General features: G+C 33.5%; 3 protein-coding genes and 1 pseudogene across 4 annotated transcripts; 1 reads left to right on the top strand and 3 right to left on the bottom strand.

Annotated features, from left to right (window-relative positions):
* Positions 1-850: 850 nt before the first annotated feature.
* Positions 851-5,531, bottom strand: LOC101246044 (pentatricopeptide repeat-containing protein). Of its 2 annotated transcripts, XM_010320972.4 has the most exons (3): positions 5,402-5,531; positions 3,158-3,238; positions 851-3,066 (listed from the first exon to the last, which is right to left on the bottom strand). In XM_010320972.4, exon 3 carries the CDS (start codon positions 3,040-3,042, stop codon positions 1,300-1,302), a length of 1,743 nt encoding a protein of 580 aa, XP_010319274.1. In that variant the 5' UTR covers positions 3,043-3,066; positions 3,158-3,238; positions 5,402-5,531; the 3' UTR covers positions 851-1,299. The 2 variants fall into 2 exon arrangements, with proteins under 2 accessions (XP_010319274.1, XP_004237158.1); XM_004237110.5 differs by lacking the exon at positions 3,158-3,238 and having other exon boundaries at positions 5,402-5,493.
* A 700-nt stretch (positions 5,532-6,231) lies between these two features.
* LOC101246337 (uncharacterized) lies at positions 6,232-10,541 on the bottom strand (annotated as a pseudogene).
* Positions 10,542-13,821: 3,280 nt separating this feature from the next.
* Positions 13,822-18,492, top strand: LOC101246622 (probable ubiquitin-conjugating enzyme E2 23). Its single transcript, XM_069296975.1, has 10 exons — positions 13,822-13,931; positions 14,484-15,530; positions 15,601-15,729; positions 15,838-15,924; positions 16,371-16,494; positions 17,256-17,304; positions 17,406-17,463; positions 17,613-17,659; positions 17,743-17,820; positions 18,204-18,492. The coding sequence occupies exons 2-10, from the start codon at positions 14,484-14,486 to the stop codon at positions 18,208-18,210; spliced, it is 1,626 nt and encodes a 541-aa protein (XP_069153076.1). The 5' UTR covers positions 13,822-13,931; the 3' UTR covers positions 18,211-18,492.
* A 629-nt stretch (positions 18,493-19,121) lies between these two features.
* On the bottom strand, positions 19,122-24,166 carry LOC101246335 (uncharacterized). The gene is made up of 6 exons (XM_004236734.5): positions 23,750-24,166; positions 22,998-23,175; positions 22,201-22,298; positions 20,291-20,387; positions 19,731-19,816; positions 19,122-19,620 (listed from the first exon to the last, which is right to left on the bottom strand). The coding sequence occupies exons 1-6, from the start codon at positions 24,059-24,061 to the stop codon at positions 19,567-19,569; spliced, it is 825 nt and encodes a 274-aa protein (XP_004236782.3). The 5' UTR covers positions 24,062-24,166; the 3' UTR covers positions 19,122-19,566.
* Between the last annotated feature and the right edge of the window lie 3,291 nt (positions 24,167-27,457).

Below are 27,457 nucleotides of genomic sequence, written 5' to 3'. Positions count from 1 at the left end.
CAAATTTCCAGCAAAGTTAACCCATTACCAGAATCAATAGAAGCCATCTTCTATATTACAAAAAAGTGGTTGATTGGAGAAAGGGATGATGAATTTATTACATGATGGCGGTGTACGGGTCAGCTTGGAATGCACCTCCACTATTCTAGGCAGCACCTGGTACCTCCTCACAACATAGGTAACTCTTTCACCAAGGTTTAGCCATGAGAAGGATTATCTAACTGAGAAAGGGATGATGAACTTTTTTCATGATGGTGTGTCCGGGTCAGTTTGGAACGCATGTCCACTATTCCATGGGGCACCTGGTACCTCCTCACCAACATAGGTACTAGACAACATAGTTAACCGAGGGACCGAGGCTTAGGCACACAAGAAGAAATCATCAAACTGAGAAAGGGATGATGAACCTTTTTCATAACCCTGGTGTCCAAGGTCAGCTTGGAACACACTTCCACTATTCCATGGGGCTTACTACCTCTTTACCAACATAGATACCAGACAACTATGTTCACCGAGACTTGGGCACATGAGAAGAAATCATCTAGCTGAGTTGAATATGAGATCTCATAGTTCTCCCACCACTTCACTGATTACTAGGCCATAGCATCGGAGCGGTGAAATAGATGGTGAATAACAAGCTGCTAGGGGTCTTAACATCAAGAATTCCTGGGGAAAAAAAACTCAAGAAATGGACAGGTTACATGAACTTAATATGGGCAGTGGTAATGGAAATACAAATAGCTAGTAGAGCTACACAACTAAAAAGGAGATAAAAACTTAAAAATTTAAGATATTAGAAGAATACAAATCCATATTGATAACAGAAATACTGGGAAACTTCACAAAGACATTGCACTAAAACCCAAGGCCACATATATATTCATGGCACATGATAAAATATGCCTCAAATGCACTGATCCATAGCTTTTTCTATATGTGAATAATATAGAAATAAAAAAGTCGCCATATGAATTAGAATACATAACTAACCAAAACTCTGTCAAGCAAGCATGACATTGGTCAAAAATTTTACCAAGCACAAAATATAACAGACAATGGACAAGGAAAGAAACCTAATAAAGGAGTAAAATTTCCATTTGTGCTGAGGTGAAATGTTGAATGATTTGATGTCCTGATCTAATGATAATCTCTTTCCAATATGAAAACCTCTATTCCTCGAGAGTTGCATTCACTCAACTATTTCCACATTTCTGTTGCTGTTTTATTCATATCTGCACCAGCCATGCTACCAAAAACAATCACCGAGTTAAGGATCCTGTGTAATTGGGAAAAAAAAATCTATTCCTTGAGAATTTTCCATTCCTTCAACTTCTCACACAATTCCATAGCTGCTTCATTCATACCCGCACCAGCTATCCCTGCAATTATATTGGAATATACGGTTGACTTAAGCTTGTGGCAACTTGATATCATCATTTTCAGCACCTTTTTTGCAGAGTCCAGTTTACCATTTTGACATAATCTGTGAATAATAAACCTGTAACAATTATCTCTGACCCTGTGTCTGCTATTACCCATCTCTTTTAGTAACTCCACAGCTTCTTCAATAAGATCAGCTCGACAGAATCCCCAAATTAGACATCTATATGTAACATCATCAGGACAAGTCCCATGCTTTCTCATTTGATGGTATAAATCCATAGCCTTCTCCATAAAACCAAGCTTCGCAAGGCCATCAATGACTATGTTGTAAGTGATTATACTAGGAGAACAACTGCTATCACCTAAACAATGAACAATTTGGATGGCCTCTTCCACCATTGCCTCCTTACAAAGAGCACGTAGAAGTGTATTATATGTGATTATATCAGGTGTACAGTTTTCAGAGACCATCTGAGTGAAAAAGTCAATTGCACGATCCAGAAGCCCATGCTTGCACAAACAATTGATTAAAATATTGTAAGTCACAACACTAGGAGGATGTGAACTTTCATTCATAATGGAAAGAATCTCATCTACTCCGTCCCAACATGCATAGGTAGAAAAGGAATGGAGAAGAGTATTGTAAGTCACAGCATTGGGCTCAAGGCCATGCGATAGAAGATTATAGATTAGTAAAGCTGAATCTTCAAAGTTCCCTTGCTTACAAGAAAAATTTACCATGGAATTGTAGGTCACGAGATCTGGAGAACATCCCTCAACTGCCAAGTCCTCCATTACCTCAAGGGCACGTATAACACCACAATGTTTGCAGACTAATTCAACAAGAATTGTACTGGTGATCTGATAAGGAGGGCATCCTTTTCTTAACTGATCCTTCCAAAACTGAATTCCTTGATCATATTTATTACGGTCAAACATCGCACGCAGTATAGTATTATAAGTGATAACATTGGGAAGGCAACCACTCAAGCTCATGTAGTCCAAGAAATCAATGGCAGAGTTCAAAAGCCCTTTTCTACAGAGACCACTGATTAACATATTATATGTGATAATATCTGGAGTCCCACCAGACATAACCATGGTTTGTAGAACATTCACTGCTTTGTCGGTCTGTCCAACATTGACGAGGCCCCTAATCAAGTTTATGCAGGAAGGATAGTCTGGAATTTGGTATCGACGAGACATCAGGTCAACTAATTTTGATGCTTCAAGCAATTTTCCATGACTGCAAAAACTTCTAAGGATTTTGTTGTTAGTTGTCTCATCATTTTCAACCAATGGTCCATCTAAAGTCAACCTTAAGGAACTAGAAAGTTTCTTAAACTGTTCATTTGATATCTTCTCAACATCTCCATTTAAGCTCCCATTAGTACCCTCTTTAACTCTATCAAGACAGACACTTCCCTGCTTGTTACAGGATAATATGGAACCAGTTTTTCCTGAACCAAGAACTCCATGCCATTGCAGAGAAGATTGATCACTAAAGTTACCTCTGAATGAATGTCTTAACAGAATTGCTGGAGTTTTTATTAGCAAGGATTGACTACTTCCAGTTTGGAGGTCTATCTGGCTGGAGCTTGAGTTCTGTATATGTAGGGTAGGAGTTCCAGTCATCAGTTTCGGCACAAGTGTAGCCATTGTTTTCTTTATGATAACACCAACCTTCAAGAGAAAAAGAGCATTTCTTCAGAAACTACTGTGTTATTCCTGTGAAATAGAGGTAAGCAAGATCGCAGTGGCATATGTGCTATACTTGAATAGCATATCATCAAGGTGGCATGCAATCTTAGGCAAACTGGAAAAATTGAAGCAACAGTGATCCCAGTCTTGTCAACTGAAAAAGGTAAGAAGAGGTCAGGGGAATGTAAGAGAACAATTGTCTTCCGAATAGAAACCATTAAGAGAGAACAGAAAATGCAAGAAGACTTTTTGGTGGCGAAGGTTGAAACTTGACATCTTTTATCTTAACATCTTGTATTAGGAAATCTTTATAGATACTCCAAACTTACTGAAAGAGAGCATTCTTTAGTAGCTAATGTAGTCTACTCCCAGATGTATCTATAATGCCTACCATAGTACTAATACTTGTAACTCTTCGGTGTCTAAGTCACACCATGCTCCCTTGTAGTTTCTGTTATATATATGCAATATTTTTTCGTTACAAAAAACAAAAAGCTCTTCTGCCAAACCAGTAACTCTACACTTGGAAAAACAAACTTCATATTCAAATTTGACTTGATTCAAAACACTTCTCAAAAAAGAAATAAATTAATATGAGTATATCAGTTAAGGAGCTCCATCAGAAATTCATCCAACACCCATAAGGGAGTCAAAATGTCATTCAGTAACATCACATAATCAACTTACATGTCAATTCCAAACTAGTTAAAGCTGTCTATACAAATCATCTTTAACCATTCAGCTCTATGTGAGGCCATATCATTTAAATGCAAAACAGTAACACATCACACACAAACCATTTGCTCAGATGGAAAACACAACGGGGATGTAATCATCAATTTGTTCAGCTTTTACTACAAATTTAGCTAATACCACAAAGAAAAACTTGAGTAACATCAATTTGTTCACTTATTACTACAAATTTAGCTAAAATATAACATTAATATCTGACATCCTAAGCCATAACTAAGCTTGTTAAAAAATGACAAAAAAAACAAACCCCACAAAATTTCACCTTTTACAAGAAATTTAGCTAAAATGAACAATTTGACATCCGAAACCATAACTAAGCTTGGGAAAAAATGATTAAAAAAACTAACACCATAAAGTTTCACCTTTTACTACAAATTTAGCTAAAATTTAACAATCTGATATCCAAAACCATAACTAAGCTTGTGAAAAAATGATTAAAAAAAACTAAACCCACAAAGTTTCACATTCTACAACAAATGTAGCTAAAATTCAATAATCTCATATCCAAAAACATAACTAAGCTTGTGAAAAAATGATTAAAAAAATTAACCCCACAAAGTTTCACTTTTTACAACAAATTTAGCTAAAATTCGACAATCTCATATCCAAAACCATAACTAATCTTGTGGAAAAATGATAACAAAAGTTTCGCCTTTTACTACAGATTTAGCTAAATTCAACAATCTGATATCCGAAACCATAACTAAGCTTGTGAAAGAAATGATAAAAAGAACTAACCCCACAAAGTTTTCATCTTTTACAACAAATTTAGCTAAAATTCAATAATCACTAAGCTTGTGAAAAAAATGATTAACAAAACTAACCCCAAAAAGTTTCACCTCCTTTTACAACAAATTTAGCTAAAATTCAATAATCTAATATCCCATACCATAACTAAGATTGTGAAAATATGATAAACGCGACAAAGTTTCAAAATTTACTACTCCCTCCGTCCGAAAATGTTTGTCATGTTGCGCTTAAATTTTCAAAGGTAAATTAGATCATATTAATTCGATGTTTTAAATAAAAGAATTTTAGATATTCTAAAACTATATGAAAAATACTATAAATTTAATTGCAACTTTTTGCATACTAATATGATGAAAAAATGCATCTCAAGTACAAATTTAAAAATAGAAACAATACCGGACGGAGGGAGTACAAATTTAGCTAAAATACAACAATATGATATGCGAAACCATAACTAAGATTGTGAAAATATGATAACGCGACAAAGTTTCAAAATTTACTATAAAATTTAGCTAAAATTCAACAACCTAATATCTAAAACCATAACTAAACCTCGTGAAAAAATGAGGTGAAAAAAAAAACACCAACCCCACAAAGAACCACGTAACTAGCATCTCATACAACAAATTTTACTTGACAATTCAACAACAACAACAACATACCCAGTGTAATGACGGGATTTTAGACAACAAATTAAACTGTAGTAATATTGGAAAAATGAGAAAGAACCAACCCCCACCCAGATACGTACGTGGGGTGGGGGAAGAACCCAACAAAGAGAAAGTATTAAGAAAGTAATCAGCCATGAACATACCTGCAATTTTTTTTTTCCGTTAAAAACAGAGCAGATGCAGTACTTGGGGGGCAAAAATTATGAATTCAAGATTGTTGGACGTTAATAACTAGGGTTAAAATTTGAAGATATTTGCATTTTGACTCCTCTTTTCTAACTTAATATGTGCTTTGGTACCTATTGTACAATATTAGTTTATTTTGGATTTTGTTTTTATTTAATGACCACGGTGTACGATTCACTTTTTGCACACCTCAATTTGATTAAAGTTATAAAATACATGTTATTCAAAGTCGAAATCGATAATTCGAATCGGAAAAAAAGTTATTGATTTATCCATAATGGGTTATTGACTTGGCGGTTTTCATAACAGTTTTGATTTATTTTGTTATCGGATCTTTAATAATTTGGGTTTTTTCTTAACGGGTCAACTGACTACCTGATAGTAAATTAAATAATTATTTTCATACCATTTTGTATATTAAGTCCTTGACTTAGAGTTTGATTTCCTACTTTTGTTTCTAGTTGTCCCAACTCTTGGTTATAATACAATCTAAAAGTGTTTGCTTTTGAGAAAGATGTAACTTGTGAACTCATGTACATGATTCATTTGGTTTGTCACCTTGTTTTAAACTATTTTTTTTTAGTATTTTTTTTTTCAAATCTTAATGGTTAAACTGGTAACCGAATCAATAACGATTCAATAACCGATAAATCAATAATCCAAATCAATATCTTAATTGTTCTATAATAATTTTGCTTCTCTACATACCAATAATTAATAATCCAAATCGATAAACTTTAAAATCAAACGAAATCAATCGATACGTGTCATCCAGAACGAAAAAGTACCAAGTACCACCAAGAGTCCAAGATGTTGGATATATTTTTACAATTTATAGAGTAGTTATGTGTAATTTTGAATAGCTAATGAAAAATAATTTTAATTACAAACCAAACATTGTATGCGAACAACTATGTATAAAAATGTAGATATATTTTCTTCCCTTCTAACTATATGACCAAAGTAAAACACTATTAAAATAATTATAATACTCCATTTATCTGTTTTTTTCTTGAACCAAAGGTCTATTAGAAACAACCTTTTTACTTCTAAAATAAAATTAAAACTTTACATACACTCCATTTTTTGAAACCCCCACTTAGTATAGTTCTTCAGAATTGAGACATAAACAAGTCCTTTTCATATTGGTTTTTCAAGTTCATTCATGAATTTTTAAGCTTAATGTATTTATACTTCATGAACATATTAGACAAGACATAATACAATTGCAGCTTAATGATTTATTTTGTCAAAAGACAATTTTTGCATTTGGAGGATGGTTATCCATACAAATGACCCAAAATTGATCTCCCTCAATGCCTTTTGAGTCTAGGCTGTCGCATTGGGCTTGCTTAGTGCGGTTTACTTCCCCAGCTATTACACAGTGAGGGGTTTACCCAGTGTGCACAAAGTGCTCATTATAGAGTGTTCACCCAAATGACAAAGGTTGTAGCGACAACGAATTATCCTGCGGTTATAAAAAATACCCAAAACCTTTCCAAAGTCTCTGCGATTTTCCCAATGCTATATCATAACAAAATGGATTGCAAGGGAATCAACCACCAACTAAACTTTAAAACTAAATCATCATTAGTACAGTAAGTATTCTTGCTGCTTGAGTCATATCATGGTAGGTGCTCACTTGTAATATCCTTTCTTTGCTAGCATCGGCTTCTTATGCAATCGGTTCTACCGCAAGATCGAATATCCAGAAAACGTAGTTCAGTTCATATTCGTAAGTTAATGCCAACTATCAAAACGTAATCTCATATACAATGCAAAAATCTTCACCTTGTGTCTTTCTGAGCTTCATTGTCATTCCTCTCTTGCCAATTACTCTTGCTTAGTTTAATTGGGCGATTTCCAACATACTTCCCTGAAAACAGCACGAATTACCACCTCATTAGGCATTTGGGAACAACATTGCACCAATTCAATAGCTACTGCCATTTAAGATATTCATGTACTCCCCTCTCCACAAGAAACAGACTTTTGAAACTCTCTCATACAATTTTGGTTGATGTTGTTCTTTTCCTTGTTAATTTTTACTTTACCTAGACCAATTTTAAAAGCAGTTCTAATTGTTGTTTTCAATACATAGTTCAATTACTTGTTTCTTTCATTATTCCTTCATCACCGTGGAGAGAGGAAAAGGAAGGGGGGAGGGAGGGAATACACTTTCAAATACAAAACCCAGTGGCATAACAGAGGGAACTCTTTATATATACCCGAATTATTTGACATGAAGGACATCTAGCCAAATTAAATGGCATATCAAGAAAACTGTTAGAACAAATTCTACGCTATCATTTATGATTGGTGGTACTTCAAGAAGGTAAAAGCTGATCATATAACTGTGACAAACCCACTATATCAAGTTGTCATTTAATAGCTCAAGCAAAATAAGAGACTGCATATATTGATTAACAGATAACTTACCATTCATTCCTTTAAGTGCCGCAGCAAAGTCTACTGGGCTGGAAAAACTTACAAATCCAAATCCTCTGGTCTTACCAGTCCGTTTGTCTCTCAAAACCTGTCAAAATGAATAGTAAAAACTCTTTGTTACTGAACCTTGTAAGCTAAAAACATACAATTACACAATAAAGTTCAAAGACAGCAAGGCGAATACAAATTACTTCTTAATTTCTTTCTGATCTTTTCTGTCAGGTCAAGGCAGAAAGAATCAGATTAGTATTACCCCCAATCCAGTATATGTATATTGAAATCCACTAAATATCTATTTATATTTAACTGTGAACCTCAGTTATTATTGTATACTGTTAATTTGAGGTTGTCGTAGGACTGTGTAAACATCAAAGCCCAGATCCGCCTCAGACTATCAACAGTTGTTGGTGCATATACAAGGATTTCTAGCTTTCTGAAGATTCAAGAATGTTTAGGATGTAGAAATACCATATTTAGCGAAATAAAAAGTAGGGCACAAAAATTTCTCTCTTCATGACAAGAAAAACCAGTAGAAGTATTGGAAAGCAAAATAAATTATCTAACAGAACATAATACCTTAGCCATGTTAAAGGATGGAAACTTTGAAAAGGTTTTTGATAAAACATCCTCATTCACCTCATTCCCAAGATCACCACAGAATAGACGATAATCATCTGCAACACCATCCGAACAGTAAGTCATTCCACTATACTATAATTTTGCACCAATTTCTTACAGAAAAAGGAACAAATAATGATGGGAAAACAGGTGCAAACAACATTCATGAAAGGAAGTGAAAGGCAGAACCAACAGTGAAAGATAATTGAGTAAGATAAATGATATCAGCAGTGGATACAATTACTTGCTAGACCATAACCATGAAATTGGACCAATAAAGCATAGTATTCTAACATGTAAGATCTGATAGATTACTTCAGAGAGTTATCTCCTACACATTCATTTACTAAATACCTCAGGGAAAAGAAGAAAAAGAAATGCATTGAAAAGACACAAAACCACCATTACTTAAATAATACAAATTTTTATAGTATGTTTATTTGCCTTTTATTTCTAACTCCCAAGGTAGGGTATGGTATGGGTACACTCTATCCTCCCCAAGGCCCCACTTGTGGGGTTACATTGGGTATATTGTTGTATTTGCTATTCATACTTCACACAGATTGGTTTATTCAGCAATTAGGCCTTCCATATACACTTGTCAATTGTCATAGGCTTCAAGTAGTTGATATATAATCAAGACATGAATTGCAGTTTGATTGATGCCTTAAACTATCCAAGACTTAATAGGAGAGAAATTAAGCTTATAAATAAACAGATATGAACACTACTGAGGCACAGCCAATAAATGGGAAAAAAAAGGAATAGGAAATTAGGCTTACTCGATGGCCACTGCGTCAGGGTAGGATCTTTCCAACTTTTTCCTGCTGCTTTACGAGGTACACCTCTCTTCTTGGCGTTAGCTCTATGCTCAGTTTCATTGCTCGCAAGTGCAGCCTTCACATTTTCAAGTGCTTCAGGTGTGATTGTTTGCGCATCTCTATGGAATAACTGTTGAGCCTGTCCACAAGAATTAGGTACATTCCAAGCATGAAAAAAATATAGCTTCATTTTCGAAGCAAGCTCGCTAGCTTAACATGACAAAGCTACATAGCACAAAGTCCGGGCGTAAATACTTCTATGGGTATTTTCTTCTATCCTTTTCTTAAAACGAACCTAACAAGCTTATAACTGGCGTCATTATTTTCTTTTGATTACCGTGGTGTCTGAGCTCAACTAGTTTCACCAGACACCAGGAAACTCAATCTACCAAGGCGTGACAAATGAGAAGAAATCACCTAGTATTAGTATTGTTACCTCTAGGATTTGAACATGAAACTTCATGACTCCGAACCCACTTTATTGACCAGCAAGCAGTATGAATATCACGTACATAAACACAAATAGAGATTTGAACGTGAGATTTCGAACCTACTTAATTGACTAGTAAGCAAGATACACAAACAGATGCAGATATACTCTCAACAAGCAAGCACGAACAATCTCAACAATTTCACAAGAAAGTTTCAAAAAATTACCAGCCAAATTCTCAAAAAAAAAACTTAAACCAAGAAGCGAGAAAATTACATGCATAATAATTACATGTAAGCTATTAGTACTAACGCAAACAAAATGCAAGGATTGAAAATCAATTGCAATTACGCCCACACAGAGAAAAATTCAGATATATATAAAAGCTTATAACATATTTAGAATTACTTGTTGAAAATGCGGTAAAGTGTAAACGCCTGGAGTAGCAGGAATAGCTGGATAGACGGAAGGATAAGGTAGTTGCACGGGCGGAGGAGCAGCGCCTATGTAGGGTTGAGGAGGCTGTTGTTGGAGATGAATTGGTGTCGGAAAGTATGCGCCGTTGGAGTAGGTGTACTGCGACGACGACGATACGGTAGCTGCTGCGGACAACGATGAAGTAGATGCCGACGACGAATAGGTGTGTCGCGACGAGGATGATGAAGTAGCTGCCGACGACGATGAACGTTCCGGTGGCATTGCAACACTTTTTCCGATCGCTAAATTAGGGATTATGGGTACAGGGTTGGAGGAGAAGGATTATATAATAACTGTTCTTAGGACTCTTATTTATAGGAGAAAATTTCATAAATAGCACTAATTATCATATTTAACATACTTTTCATATTCATAATTAATGATATATTGTATTATTCTCTCCGTTCGATATTGCTAGTCATGATTTTTATTTTTAGAGTCAAATTATAAAAATTTTGATCAACATTTTAAGATGTATTTTTCATCATATTAATATGCAAAATATTGTAATTTATAATACTTTTCGTATAGTTTTATAATTTCTAATTTTTTTGTTTAAAATATTGAATTATTGTGAAAATTAGTTAAATTAACTTTCGATAAGCGCAACATGACAAACAATTCTGAACAAAGGGAGTACCATTTAAATAAATACTACCTGTGTTTCTAATTATTTGTACATTTTTCTTTTTTTAATTATTTCTAGTTATTTGTTCATTTTGATAAATCAAAAAAGGATAAAAAAAATTTCTATTATATCCTCAATTAATATCTTTGAAAAATGTAGAACTCCTTGAAAAATTCAAGTTTTTAGTTTATCCTCTTCATAATTAATAGGGATAAAATGATAAACTCACTATATCAACTATTATTTTCTGTGTGTCAATTCAAAAATGGACGAGTAATTAGGAACAAAGGAAATTTATGAAAAAACTTATCTCCACTGAGTGTTTACACCAAACTAATTCAAATCTAGTTTATTTATATAAGACGAGGTTAGGGAATACAATTTCTGAAATAAGAAATTTTGATTTCTCTTATTAAAATGTAATCAAAAGATTCTATATATCTATTTGGCTTTTCATAAATCTGAAGTGATTGAATGTTTCAAAAGACATGAGGTCGAGATAGTAAGAGATAGAAAAGATAAAATACCGTTGAATGATACATGTAAATTTATCTATCTAATTTTGGATAGCTATGTATTAAAGATGATAACCAACTTGTCGAATAAAATATTTTTTAATAATACCTTTCACGTTTTATGTACTTAGATTAATCATAAAATCTAATTTGAATGATTTACGATCTTGGAATTGTGCAACATATGCAAAAGATCATTTTGATAAATTTGAAAAATCAAGTCCAAAAAAAAGTATCATTATAAGATAACCATGACATTCCAAAATATGTATTTTATCAATGAAATAAAAAGATGAAAATAGTATTGTGAATTGCGAAATGTCGTATATTCAAAATATTTTTTTCTCGAAAAAGGTAAAGTAATAGCAAATCATTCTCTTTATGAAATACTGAATTCAACTAATTAGACAATGCTTTAAAGATGTTAGATAATCAAATAGACCAAGGAGTTGTTCTTGATCCAAGTGAGACTGGCAATTTTGAATCTTAAATTTTTTCTTGAAGAATATGAACCTCAATTACATAATAACGTTAGAAAAAATTATGACAATTTTGAATCTTAAATTTTTTCTTGAAGAATATGAACCTCAATTACATAATAACGTTAGAAAAAATTATGACAATTTTAAATCTTAAACTTTTTTTTTTGAAGAATATGAACCTCAATTGCATAATAACGTTAGAAAAGATTACATAATATCGTTAAAAATCAATAAAGTATGAAATCTAGTTAATCTTCCTCCTTTGTGTATATTTATTGAGAGAAAAAAAGTTCATAAGTTAAATGCAAATTGAATGGGTCGATAAAGAGATTCAATAAATTGTGAGGATATTTTTTATTATTTGTGATGTGATGTTTACTTTTATTTGAGTTAATTTTTGCTATGTTGCATGTTTTGATTTAAAATTACATTAAATAGATGTGAAAGCAAGCTCTTTCAATGGAGAAACAAAAAAAAATTACATAACACAATCCTTATATTTCATTGTTAAAGGCCAAAAAAGAAATATGTAAACTAAAAAGATCTATTTATGATTTGAAAATAGGGGTGATAATTAGACGAATTTGGTTAAATTTGAACGAATCATAATAAATCAAGATAACAAACGAGTCAAAACCTAATTCAACTCAATTTAAACTTGCGTAGGTCATAACGGATAAGGTGATGACCAAACTCTATCCAACCAAATTTTTACTAAATTTTAGTTATTTATTTGTTTTTTAAAAAATATTTTAGTACCTAATAAAAAAAATTCTTCTTAGTTATAGTTATATATAACATATCAAAAAAAAAAAATTAAAAAATTCTAAAATATTGACACGATTTCTCATAAGTTAATTTAGATTACATCTTAACCCTATTTTTAGTGGATTAAAATGATGGGTCAATAACCCGTCCAAATTCAAAGTGATTGAATGGATTGAGTTTAATTTTATCACTCTAGTTGGAGCAATCTTCAAGGCATTGATACTTGAGATTTCACAAGGAGATAATTAGTTTGGAATACGTTATTGAAAATTTGATATACGTTATGATTTGTATTTATTCAAATATTTATTATATTGTAAATATCGTTTTTGCTATAACAAAGGAGGTAATAAAAACTTCAAGTCAACTAGACCAATTTTATTTTTATTCGATGACATAGTCTTAATGATCTATTCCATAAAATTTAATTTTCAGTATCAAATAATTGTAAAAAAATTGACTCACACCATTGATATCAATAAGACTAAAAAATAATGAATAATTATATCGATATCTTGAACATAATTTATTTATGAACATAATTTATTTATAGAGTGAAATTGATATTTTTAAAATTTTCATCATTGTTGCATGTTGATCAATTTGCATTAATATTAGGATTTAACCCCCACATACACAACTGCATTTTCATTTACAATCTTCATTGATGATAACTTTTTGTTTTTGATTTAACCTTAGATTTGATTTCACGCAAACTGTCCTTAGATTCTTGATTTCTTCAATCGAATTTTTAATATCGTGAGATTTTTACGTATTACTATCTTATAAAAAAGAATTTCATAGTGTCAAAGCATGCAACAGATCGTGTTGTATGACTCAAGGATAGTTCGGTAATTTTTCAGAATTTCTTCGTTCTCATTCGTTTCTATCTTTTTAAACTTCTACAGATTTAAAATTACGTAAAAAAAAAAAATTATAAATCGCGATAATTAAACTTGAAATATTTTGAAGTCATAAATATATAATTGACTCTTTAAAATCGATTAGTACTACATAAAATAAAAAAGAAGAAGAAAGTAACATGCATTATTTGTTACGTAAAAGTAATATTAATCATAATAATTCTATTATATACATACATGATATAGAAACTTGTATAACTAACTATTAAGTTAGTTAGCCTTAATTAACTGATTAGGATTTTAGCTAATTAACTAACTATACTTAAACAGACTTAAGTCAAAATCATTTACTCTACTATTTTGTTACTTCCTCATCACGACACCGATCCTTCTCTCCGTTCACTGCTCGCCGGCGACTGCCATCTCCGTTCACCTCTGTAAGTTTTCTCTGTCCTTATTTCTCTTTCTTATCAGCTCTCATTTTACTATCCCTCTGTTTGCGTTGGAACCGACACCCGACGGCCTCCCCATTAGTGACGTTTTGACTAAGTTAAGCTGGCTCGATCTCGGTTTTAATTCTTTCTATGAAATGCTGTTTCAGAAGAAAAGCGTGCATGTTATTGTGAATTTTTTTATGTTAGCGTTTATGTACTCTGTTCATGAGTTTGTATCTTCAGCCTTACCGGCTGTATTGTTGAGTTCTGTTGTTAATTTTATATGATTTTACTCGGTGCTTCTTTCGCAATTGGAATTTGATGTTGATCGGAAAAAAATTAGGGTAGGGTTTTTGTACTCTGTTGCGCTTTTCTCTTCGAGACTTGCCGCTGGCTTGTTATTATTGTGATGTATAGTGATTGGTTGTCTCACGGTTGACATGCATGTTATTATGAATACGATTTTTGCCCCTGTTTTACTGTGAATCGGTTAAGTTTTACATGTAATGTAGATGTTCTTGTGATAAACTATATGTCACATTGTTAGATTTTTAGATGGAAGGTGAAGATAATGCCAAGTTAGACTCTCCTCCGGGCCTTCCAGTTGACAATGACTCTGTATCGGACAATGCCGGTGAAGAATTGGAGAATGACAGGGGAAGAATGTTAAGACTGGGGGACTTTGTTGCTCACATTTCTGATCTAGACAAGGCACTTGGACAAGTAGTTCAAATAAATCAATCATTTCTTCTGTATGATGTGAAAAAGCTCAAGCCTTCGCAATACATTCCATCTAACCAACTGAAGCGTGTAACAAAATTCTTGGAGGGAGATATGGTAGTCCTTAACAATTGGTTGGGTAGGGTAGATTTTGTTCTCCGTGATGTTACTGTAAGGTTCATGAATGGATCTTTACGCACTTTTAAAGGAGGGATGGGTCTTCAGCCACATGATGATTGGGATGGTCTTTCACTACATCTTGGACAGAAGGTGAATGTTTCCCCGAAACGGACATGTACAATAACAGAACTGGTCGATGGATCAGTATATGTTATATGGATCATTAGTTCTGATGGCAATGACGACTCCCCTCCCCTTGCTAAACAAGATCCTGACAGGTTGACCCAAGTGTTTCCATTTTGCTCCACTTGGAAAATTGGAAATGTATGCGGGCATGAGCTTTCAAAATCTGAAACTGAATTTTTACTTGGTGATGTCGAAACTTCTGTTGATGTGACTTGGCAAAATGGGATAACTGAAAAGAACCTACCATCATCAATACTGAAACCCATTTCTGATCTTGGAGTTCACGATTTCTTCATCGGTCAATATGTGGTATTGGATAATTCTGATGGTTTGGGAGTCGTCAAATCTGTTGATCACAAGGAGAAAACCACAACAGTTAGATGGCTGAATATCCCAAATGAGGAAATCATTAGTTCTTGCCAGCTAAATCGACTTTTTAACTATCACCTGGGTAACTTGGTGTTGCGCCGAATAACAAGAGAAGCAGAAAATTCTCATTTGTCCTCCTTTGGGAATATAATTGGCTTCAAAGATGGCAACATTGAGGTTACATGGGCTGATGGTACTATCTCTATGGTATGTACGCCACTTATATTTTCTTTGTTTTATTATTTTTCTAAAATTACAGTTTCCTTTTGGTTTTCAGGTTCAACCTCAAGAACTTCATGGTGTTATTGATCGAGATAAATATGAGGATACTGATGAATTTGCAAGCAACGGTATTGAACAGGAAGTTGAGGAGGATGCATTGGTTGTAAAAGTTCCCGAATTTAAAGTAAGATGTATAAACTTAGCGATCCTCATAATTTCGTTTTCTACGCCATTTTATCATATGTCAGTTTTAACATATATAAATGTTTTGCAACTTCTGGGTGATGAACAGGTTGATTTGTTGGACTTTGTCGACCTGCGGTGTGTTCGCTGCCTTAATGGAAGCCGCATCCACTGTTTTAACAATGCCCTAGAAAAGGTACAATTAATGAACTAAGTAAAAGAAGGAGAAGATTTTGTCCATTTCTTAAATTTGGGCCTTCCATATATTTTTCAAGCTGAGGAATTTTACATTGAGCAGTGAATAGGATAGGATAAATTTTATCAAAGAAACAGTATATTAGATGTAGATCAATTTGTATCTGCTTTTTTTTTTTTTTTTTTTTTTGTATAAGAAAGATCTATTTAACTTGATCAATTTGTTATGCTTAAATATCACTGATCATTATTTTGGATATTGTTCGCTCCACAATATAGCTAATTAGCTCTTTTAAATGGAAGCTCGCTTAGTCTCTTATAAATTGGAGTTGACATAATCTTTTCTAGTAGCTTCTGCTATCAATGAAACTTCCTTCATCCAATATAGGTTGCCTTTGTTTTAATTTAAACTAATGGTGTTGACTTTATTTTGAATATTTAAATTAGGATTACAGAGAGTTGAAGGGCTTGACCTTGGAGAGCGTTGCAGATGAGCAGCTATTGATTTACTTACCTTTTTACCAGCCTATCAATTTGCATTCATTGGTTATTGGAGGACTCATGGAGGAAGGTAGGCAATGTATTTCGTGTCTTCTTGCCCCTCGGTGATCTCTTATTAGGTGCGTAAGACCTTTAGTTTAACCTCTTTGCATTTTCAGCTTTTTGGAAGATTTACCTTTGTAGGCCAACTGTTTAAGATAAACAAATTCTTACTCTGGCATGTGTTCATAATTTATTATATGGATATGTAGCTAAATGATGCATCAACTAGTTGCTGGATAAACCACTATGTCTTGTTAAGTAAAATCTTGACTCTGATATTTATGCATAAATCTGAAGGAGAGCAAGAAAATATGGATAATTTGTAAAACTACCTAGTTTGCAGTGACCTTTTAAAATCTTTTTCGTTTCTTGTTAGTGGGATAGCCAGAGAGTGCAGTTCAGGAATAATGTTAAAGATATGGATTTTTCATTTCTTGTTAGTGGGATAGCCAGATAATTTTATGACAGGCTTCTCTATAATGGGGTTCACCGATTGCTCTGCTCTGTTTTATGTATTGGTATAGGTGTAATGTTAAAGATATGGATCAATCATGTATACAGTTAAGTGGTAGATTATCTGTTGACATTTTGATGTCGTGAGTCAATGATGTGGTTACGTGCTGTTCTCGATGCTCTCTAAGTAATAGTTCCTGATTGATTTATTTCACTTTGCTTTCACAGGTGCCATACTTACTGTGAAAGTGGCTCTTTGGTGTTTCTGTTAAACTCTCTTTAAGAAGTCTATATAAACTGATGCCATGCCTTAACACATTTTTTCCTACATTAAAGGTCCTAAAACTGTGAAGCTGTTTGCTAACAAAAGGCACTTTGATATCAGGTGAATTCTGTAGTTTCATAATATTTGGTGTCCTTTCCTGGACTGAGCCATTTGTGGGCACATTTGTCACCTTTAGCTAATTGAATTCGAACTATCTGCAGTGATGCTGCTAAAACCACTCCGAGAGACACAGCAATTTTATCTGAAGATAATCTCAGGGTAAGCCAATCCTGGTTCAGGAATTCTGCTTCTTCGGTTATGTCTTAACAAAAAATACTTAATGGGGTTGTTCTCGTAGAGTTAAGATTTTCCCTGGAGGTTCGATGTTCATTCTTCAAGTATCTTGTTTTTTCTTTTTTTTTTGGTAGGGAGTAACAGTAAAGGTGAATCAAATTAATTTTCAACGCATTCACAGGTATGCTTCAATAGCTTGTTTTCTTTTTTGGAGGTATTCATTTGTAAAATGACCTTAATTCTTTTGTATTGCTGTTGGACCAGTCTGACTATTTTTATCGAGGACAATCAGTATGGTTCCGAACTTACAAGAGTTCAAAGACTTTATTTGTTTGGAACATTGTAAGTTTCCGATGACCTCTTACTTATCACTTTGCTTCCTTACACTCTTATTTGCATTTTGTTTCCATTCTTAAGTAGCAAGATATATAGTAATGGTGCTTCCATGTAAACTCAGTTCATTTTGTCATCATATCATACCAAGTAAAAATATAAGTTTTCTTCCATTGTGCTCCTCTTGCACTGATGATTGTTGTATTGATATTTTGTCTCTGTCTATATTCTAGATGATTTTGAGCCCATTCGGATTGGTTTAAAAGTTTCATTTTTAGCTTTTAAAGTATAAAATAACTTTAAAAAAATTAAAAATCAGAAGGTAGGACTCTGCCTACTTTTTATTTTTCCATCAATCCAAACGGGCTATTCATCGTTCATGTATTGTGCAGGAACTAAAGAGGTAGGTGAACAACAAGAGTAGCGTAATGGAGAGTTGTAGATTTTTTGTACATCTTGAGGAATTTCTTTTAGTGTTTTGAAAGAATGTAGAGATGAGTGTGTGTATAGAGGCGTCAAAGATGACAACAAACCATTTTTCTTGTGATACGTAATTGTTTGTACTTTTGAGTTTTGTAAATTTTAGACATGCGATTTTGAAGTTTGGCTTGGCGAATTTTGAACATCTTATGATTTTATTCTCGTATTTATAGTATATCTATCCATTTCTTGTTGCATTTAGTTATATATTATTATATAGATAACGGTCAAATTACCCCAATACTATAAGAAACAGTTTAAATTTACTGTACAAAATCTAAATACGACATACCTTGTTGTAGCTAATCATTTGATGAATTGAGGATTGTAAATTACCACACAATCCACCGGATTTCTCCTTCGCTTCACGAAAAAAAAATTAAATCAACCCTAAAAAGTAAAACACAACCACCCTTTTATAATCCACAAATTATAATATATGAAAACTACATAACTATTGTATATACTAAAAAAAAATTTTTACCAATCTTATCACAAATTAAGAATTCTTTAGGTATCTTACCCTTAGATGCATGTAATTTGTTACCAGAGATATAAAGAAAGATGCATGTAATTTGTTACCAGACATAAAGAAAGAGGGAGCAAGATTTGTTTGTGCCTCATATACATGTGAATCACACTAGATATGGTAATTCTCATGTATCTGAAATACTACATATGCGAGATTCATATTCCATACATGTATTCAAAATACATGTATCTAAAAACACCACTGAACTTGTGGACTTAATGTATATTTTCCAATATAAATCATACCAAAAAACAAGGTAACAGAGTTCATTCGTGCTAGGTTAGGTTAAGGAACTCAGTTTTTGAAATAAGAAATTTTTAGTTTCTTAAAAACGTAGTCAGATCCTATATGATGTTTACATAGCTTAGCAGCAAAGTAAATGGCATTTTTCTTTCTCATACTATAATCCCGAGACAATTTAATCCGCAGACCAAACGACCCTATTAATGAAAAACAAAACGGATGTAATGAAACCAAAGTTCCCAAACCACAACTAGTTTCTCCCAATCCATCGATGTATGGTTTGTTAAAAGGATCATCCAGAGCTCTTGAGGAAGAAATACATCTTAACCAGCTACTGATAGATATTATACCATTGTGAATAACAAATTGCAGACATAGATGCATCCTTGGACTATACTTTGATCCTTCTTTCCCAGGCAAGGACTGGTAAAGAAATTGATTAATACACATTTCAAGTATCTTGCTGCTTGAGTCCTTATCATGGTTGATGTATGCTATGCTCACTTGTGAAATATACCCTTCTTTGCTTGCTTTGGTTTCTTATGTGATCGGTTCTGTCACAAGATCCAACACATTCAAAAGAGAAAAAAAAAGTAGTCAGTTAATGCCTCTGTCCCGATGTAATATAATATAAGTAGGACAATCACCGCGGAAGAAACCTCACCTTGTGACTTTCCACAGCCTCATAGTCAATTCTCTCTTGCCACTTACTCTTGCGAAGTTTAATAGGCCGGTTACCAACATACTTTCCTGAAAATAGCATGAATTTCCCCACATCATTAGTAGGCATCTAGGTATAATATTATACTGATTCAATAACTAAAACAACCGTCATTAAAGACATTGATGAACTTCCCACTTCACTAACTCCACAAAAAACAGACTTCTGAGATTCTCTCGTACAAGTTTGGTTGATGTTGTTATTTCCTCACTAATTTTTTCTTTACCTAAACTGATTTCAAAAGCAGTCCTAAATGGTGTCCTCAGTACAGAGTTCTGTTACTTAATTCCTCCATTATTCCTTCTTCTGTGCAGAGAGGGGAGGGGAGGGGGCGAGGGAGAGAGATTACACGTTCAAATACAAAACCACTGGCTCAATAGGGGGCACACTTTTTCTATGAATCTAAATCAGTTGACATAAAAATATCAAAGAAAAGGGGAACCAAGAAACTATATAAAAAGAGACTAAGATACTACACATATAATGATTAACAGATAACTTACCATTCATTTCTTTAAGTGCCGCAGCAAGATCCAATGGATTGGAAAAACTCACAAATCCATATCCCCTGGTCTTACCAGTCCGCTTGTCTCTTACAACCTGTCAACATGAATTGTAGACACCCTTTATTACTGAACCTTGTAAGCTACAGCATACAGTTATACAATGAAGTTTCACGAAAACAAGCAAGAATATAAAATAAAATACTTCTCATAGAACGTAACATTCATAGGAATAGAAACCATGATGGATAGGAACACTTAATCCACAGCTAAATAGGAAGATGCAAATCTAGATCACATTATCTTTATCTTCAAAAGGCTGTTCTTGAAAAAAATTGATGTGTTAGAAAAGAGAAGAAAAAAAGTGTAAAAAAATGCTCCCAGACACGAATACCGAGATACTTCTATCTCCTACTTCCTAGGAGGGAAGAACCACCCTTTTCGGTGGACTTGGCACTGGAAAATTTTGCTTTCCATACCTCACTTAACACCTTACATGTTAATCATCAACCCCTCCCCTCCCCCCCCCTTTTTTTTTGGGTAACTGAGAAAAAAAGGTTGAAGGTTAACAATCAACCCCTTCTTTCTCTCTCCTTGACTCATATCATGGAAAACAACATAATCTATTTTGTGTTGGGATTCAAATCCTTTGACAAAGAAAGCTGGTAAGACTGGATTGAATGTGGAAGAAAAAAGATGAGCAGGTCAAAGTTTTAGTCAGAACACAATCGAATGGCTGTGCAGAACTTTAAAAGAAGCTTTAAAAATTGAAGGCAGTACTGTTTGCAGATGGAAACGACAGGAAGTCAGGAATGATCTACCCAGCTTTTCCGTGCAAGAAATTTCAACAATAGAGGGAGATATGTAAGTATAATCAGCGTATAGGGAAAAGACAGCAGTATTAGTTATTCCAGAAACAGCATCAAATGTAGGTTGGTGAGATTTGGCTATAACAAATAGAGAATAGAGCCACGAGGATAACCAACAAAACCCCCACTTTGATTGACAAGGGAATTCCCTATGCTGAACAGTTAAATGCTGCAACCACCAAACAAGATGGAGATATAATCCATATTGATGGTTAAACCAAACTATCTCATTGTGAGGCTTTGAGCAGGAGCCTTTATGGTGAGGTACTAATGGGTCTGAAATCCCGACCGGCCGACCCTCTCGGAAATAGATGGCTAATTCGAACTGGAACCAATCCCATGGTCTGAACATCTATGACATGGGGAAAAACTGATTCCTTTTTGAGTTCGCCTACATGAAAAGCTGCAGAACATGTACTCAGATGTAGTTGGTCGTGGAAGAAAGAGCTTGCAACTCCAACGGTGGACACCAACTGTAGGTGCTATCCGATCTACAGCAGCTATTGAACAGACCTGGATCAGACTGGTATGTTTACCTCTTCACGTGTGGTCAAACAAGGTTTTTAAGGCAGTAGGGGAATTTTGTGGAAGATGGAGAAGGACGGAAGAAAGAGACAGAACCCCGAAATAACCTAAAATGGGCAAGAATTTCATTGAAGGGTGGGAGAAATAGCATTCCGAAGGGAGTGAGAATTGAATTCAAAGGAATAGGGCATATTACCCAAATCTAGAATGAGACGCCAGTGAGATTATATGCCGGAGAAGAGAAGGAGATTACTGGACCGGTGACAAGCTGAGGAATGCAATTTTTTATCCAACAATGATACTACTAAAAAGTTATTGAAGTCGAAATAGAACGCAGTTAAAATTGAGGAGAAGTCTCTCAAAACTAAATGCATGCACACCACTTTCAATGTACCACACTATCAGTAGCTGTCTAAGCATATAGAAAGAATTTTCTCTCCCTTCATGACAGTACTCATGTATAACAATCAAAAACATAAACATGTAAAATTATTGGAAAATATAAACTGCACATACCTTGGCCATATTAAAAGTTGGAAACCTTGAAAAAGCTTTTGATAGGACATCATCATTCACCTCATTCCCGAGATCACCACAGAATAGACGATAATCATCTGTGACACCATCAGAACGGTAACTTAGTTATTCCGCTGATCTAGGATTTGCACCGATTCTAACAACAAAGGAACAAATAAGTGCAAACAGCCATCATAGTGCCAAAGAGAATCATTAGTGAAGATATATAGATAACTGCATGATAAAAACGATAAGCAGCAGGCCATAATCCATGAAAGTGGACCAACAAAGCATAATACTGAAATATCTTATAAAAAAAAAAGGATCATAATACTAAAACAAGTAACATCTGATAGATTAGTTTGCAGAGTTCTATTTTTACTAAAGACCTCCAGAAAGGCAGAAAAAGATAAGCAATTAAAAAGAGAAGACAAAAACTCTCCACAACTTAACTAACAAAAATTCATAAAGTGTGTTTTCAAGCATACATCATCCAGACAAGAGAGTTCTGCAATAATATTAAGCACTTTACCCTAGGCTAATAGATCTGAAGTCCTTGAATTCTTCCTAAAATTTTAAATTGTATGACTGGCGGATCGCTTTGAACCAAATTTATAATGCCAAACCCTTCAGCACAAGGTAGTACACGTGTATCCATTTCAATTGATGCCAAAAACTTCAAAGACTATAAGGAGAGAGAACTAGAGTAATACCAAAAAACAGAATAATAAATAGACTTGAAAAGCGTGAGGCATAGACTGACAAGGAAAGAAAAAGAAATAGGATATTAGGCTTACTTTCGGGCCACTCTGCCAGAGTAGGATCTTCCCAACTATGTCCTGCTGCCTTACGCGGTACAGCTTTCTTCTTGGCCTCAGCTTTGTGCTCAATTTCACTGCTCGCAAGTGCAGCTTTCACATTTTCAAGTGCTTCAGGTGTGATTGTTTGTGCGTCTCTTTGGAACAACTGTTGAGCCTGTCCACAAGAATACATATATTACAAACATGACAAAAGGTTTTCCATGGCAAAGCTAATTATGTACAAAGGCCATCTGCAAATGTTTCTACAGAAATTATCATCCGTTCCCCTCCTAGAGGAAATTAACAAGCTTATAATTGGCTGTCTTGATATCTTATCAAGCACATATTCACACATACAGAAGCAAAAATGATCTCAACAAGCAAGCTGGTCTGGACAACACCCTTATTTAATTTTTAAAAAGAAATTATCTCAACAGTTTCACAGGAAATATTACAAAACTACTGCCAAATTCTAATTTCTAAAATCCAAATCAATCAGAAAATCTAACAAGGAAAAAACCACTTATAATTACATATTAAGCAACTTGTTTAGATGGAAAAAATGCAAACTTAACATAAAAGTAACCTTTCTATGGATATTAGCCCGACTCTAACGCAATCAAAACTCAAGGATTGACAACCAATTTCAAATTTTCACGGATATACAGAGAGCGAAATTCAGATATAAGTGTTTATAACTTCCGTTTATTTTTAGGTCATAAATATTTGCTGATGTTTGAAATACTTACTTGTTGAAACTGAGGCAAAGTGTAAACGCCAGGAATAGCAGCAGGAGCAGGATAGACGGAAGGAACAGGAAGTTGAACGGGCGGAGGAGCAGCACCTATGTAGGGCTGAGGAGGTTGTTGTTGGAGATGAAAAGGCGTCGGAAAGTAGGTGCCGTTCGAGTAGGTGAATTGCGACGACGATGAAGTAGCTGCCGCCGACGTTGAAGGCATCGATGACATCGTAACGCCGGTGAATTGAGATTTTCCGATCGCTAAATTAGGGATTTGGGAATTATTGTGATTGAAAATTCGGAAAAACGGGAGAGAGATCATATATGTCTGAATATATATTCCGGATAAATGGGCTAAAGCCCAAAATTAATTTAGAAACTAATTACGTGTCTTTCGATATAACCTTCTATACTATAAATTTCAATAATGAAGGACTTGTTTAATTATCTTAACTTTACTTTCGAAATTAACATTTACTTTGCAAGATAGATGTATTCGTCGCACTCAGATACATTATATATGTATCGCAAATACATACAAGTGTAATTTGTTCTAAAATGCACTATATTCGAGCTTTGATCTGCCCGCCTATATCTAAGATATATTCATTCTCTCTGTTATATGACGTTTGTCTCTTTTCTTGTGTATCTAGCATTTAAAAGATACATGCATCTAGTACCAAAAGTTACATATCGACTCTTGCTCGCTCCTATCCTTATGTGTATTTATATTTTAGAATGTATTTGATATCAAATATCTTGTATTTAGTAATTTTCGTACATGCATTTGACTTAAAAATATGAAGGAGATGTATTTAACATAAAATCCTTTGTAAAATTATTAATTCGTGAGACAATAAATAATTTTTTTAAAAATAATCTCAAAAGTCTAAAACAATGAAAAATTCGACGAGACATATGCACTAATATCCGAACTTAGGTCCCATATTTAAAGAACAGCTAAAATATCATTAAAAAAAATAAAAATCTAAATATGCACAAACAAAAATCACATGTCTGAATATAAAAGCAATTTTAATACAAACATGAGATCTAAATTTGATTAAAATATTTTTTCTATTATGGAAGATAATTTTTTTTCACTAGATGCTGTTGTTTCTTCATTTTCGAAATAATCAATTCGACAACAAATTTATTTGTCGTAATAGAGTTCTCCAAAAAAAATGAATAATACTTAATATTCGAAGAAAAATATATAAATTTTACCGTTATTACCTTTCACTGATATGAGTAAATTAAAAAACTAGCTAACTTTGTCTATCAAATCTTAAGCTTCATAAGACATAAATTTTCGATCTTACATCAATTAATTTGACGTGAACATGAAAGCAACATTAGACGTTTTCTTACGGATTCCAACAAGATCAAGCTATTTGACAGTTTATAACAAGTCAATCTATGACTTTAACTAAATACTACTCAAAACTCTTTTAATACTTGTCGATGAAACTTCTATGAAAAATGATGCAATATCATATAGAAGAACTAGCCCTACGTCTTTTCAGAGCTTCATAGTCATATCCTGGACTTGCTTTTGTGAAGTATAATTGGTCGATTTCCAACATACTTTCCTGAAAACAACAATCTCATTCGACATCTAGGAACAACGTTACACCAATTCAATTACTAAAACTACGAGATAATATTTCAGATGGTCACTCAACTATAAGTTGTTTTCTCATCAAAGAGATGGTGAAGTCATCATTCAACTCAAAAGTCAGTTTTTTTTTTTTCCTTCAGAAAGTCACTCATATATTGATTGATTTAAACGCAGAGAGACTACTATACACATTCATATATTGATTAACAGATCTAATGAGTTGGAAAAACTCACAAATCCCCATATCCCCTGGGACTTACAAGTCTGCTTGTTTCTCACAACCTGTTAACATGCATAATAGAAACTCTCTGTTATTGAACCTTGTAAGCTACAACATACCATTAAACAACAAAGTTTTGAGAAAAAAGGCTATATTGGGTTGTAATCGCCTCTTTCCCGTCTTTAGCAACGCATATCTCAACGGAGATGGACACCATTTTCAAATTTCAAAAAATCCAAACTTTTGTATGATCACAACGCATGTCTCAAAACCTGTGAATGTATCAGTACATCTACTAGAATCTTAAAATTTGAATGTATATTGTTAGATTCATACATGTGCATTCATACCATTTTTTTCTAAGTGATTAGGTGATCCTCACATCAATTAAAATTGGGGAAAACGGCGTGATATACCCCTCAACTTTATCATTTGGAGCTCCTCGTTATAAAAGTGGCTCATATATGCCCTTACCGTTATACAAACGGCTCACATATACCCCTGCCGTTACAAAATGGTTCACATATACTCTTCATTTAACGGAAGTTAAAAAAATTAGTTTTTAAATTTATATTTATTACTTCTAATTTTTTTAGAAATTATTTAGGGGTATATATGATTCTTCTATCAAAGTTCAAGGTATAAATTAATTTTTTCATACATAAATTATTTTTTGACTTCCTTTATTATAATTATTTGAGTTTCTTATTCTTTTTTTATTTTTTTCTTTCATTCCTTTAGTTTAAAAAAAAAATAATTTTTGTGTGTATTGTAATTTAATTTCGCATTCGAAGAAAAAATTTGGTCATCTACGATAAGTTTTATAAGAATATTAGTGAAACATAAATAAATTTGATTATCAAAATAATAATTATAAATTAGTCGTTGAAACAAAAAAAAGTCAAAAAAATATGTTTGACGAGGATTAAATTTACTCATATGGGATTATATTTTTTAGAAAGAAATAATTAAAAAATTTAGATTAAAAGTATTATTTTTTCAATCTTCAGTTAGAGGAAAAGGGTATATGTGAGCCATTTGTTTACAAGTAGGGGTATATATGAGCCGCTTTCATAACAATGGGTATATCAGCTCTAATTGACAAAGTTGAGGGGTATATCATACCCTTTTCGATGGACATTCTGAGCCACAAAAAGAGCTATCAAGGTTGTGTTCTTTAGTCCCTTTATCTAGCAGTATTGAGATTGAAAATGTAGATGGTACTGAGAATTTTCACCTTGAGAGACATTAAGTGAAACAGAACGCAAGTTACATACAAATAGGGTTTGTACAATAATGTAAAACAGTTTACACTAGGCTAATATAACTGAAGTCTTTGAATTCCTTCCAAACTGCAAGATTCTTTGTTTTGGTATGACCAAATTTACAATGCTCATACCCTCTATCTAGCTGTGTTATCAAAGGCGCGCTTTAAGCTCCGAAGCGAGGCTCAAAACGTGTTGAGCGCTTTGTCTCCCTGTATGTGCGCTTCAGTGTTTCCTTGCCAATGAGCTTCGTATGAAGAAGTAACACTAAATAATTGAAATTTCACTTAATCATAAAAAAATTTCAATTTCTTTCGTCATATATTTGACATTCATGTTTATAATTATTAGTCTTGAACTAAACATATATATTTGTATTATTTTCTCCCTTTGCGTCTTTTTTCATTAAACCCCACACTTTCTTTGCGATTAAAGCCCTTACGGACCTTAGAGTTTTTTTACGTTTTTCACCTTTGATAACACTGGTATCTAGTACTATCAAAGACTATAATGGGAGAGAAACAAACTAATACACACAAAACACCATAATACTAATAGCATGTTTGGATGGTTGTTACTTATTCTACTGTTTGCTAAAATATTATTATATTG

Source organism: Solanum lycopersicum, chromosome 4 (assembly GCF_036512215.1).
Source record: "Solanum lycopersicum chromosome 4, SLM_r2.1".
Lineage (NCBI taxonomy): Eukaryota > Viridiplantae > Streptophyta > Magnoliopsida > Solanales > Solanaceae > Solanum > Solanum lycopersicum.
The sequence above is the reverse complement of the archived record's forward strand: the minus strand, read 5'-3'. Positions and strand labels throughout refer to the sequence as shown.

Coding starts and splice junctions, on each gene's coding strand:
- LOC101246044 (XM_010320972.4), bottom strand. CDS start 3,042: ATGGCTACACTTGTGCCGAAACTGATGACTGGAACTCCTACCCTACAT.
- LOC101246622 (XM_069296975.1), top strand. CDS start 14,484: ATGGAAGGTGAAGATAATGCCAAGTTAGACTCTCCTCCGGGCCTTCCA. Junction 16,495..17,255: donor TGGAGGACTCATGGAGGAAG/GTAGGCAATGTA, acceptor CCTACATTAAAG/GTCCTAAAACTGTGAAGCTG. Junction 17,660..17,742: donor AATTTTCAACGCATTCACAG/GTATGCTTCAAT, acceptor CTGTTGGACCAG/TCTGACTATTTTTATCGAGG.
- LOC101246335 (XM_004236734.5), bottom strand. CDS start 24,061: ATGATCTCTCTCCCGTTTTTCCGAATTTTCAATCACAATAATTCCCAA. Junction 22,299..22,997: donor TCTGGCAGAGTGGCCCGAAA/GTAAGCCTAATA, acceptor ATGGTGTCACAG/ATGATTATCGTCTATTCTGT. Junction 19,817..20,290: donor GGCACTTAAAGAAATGAATG/GTAAGTTATCTG, acceptor TGCTATTTTCAG/GAAAGTATGTTGGTAACCGG.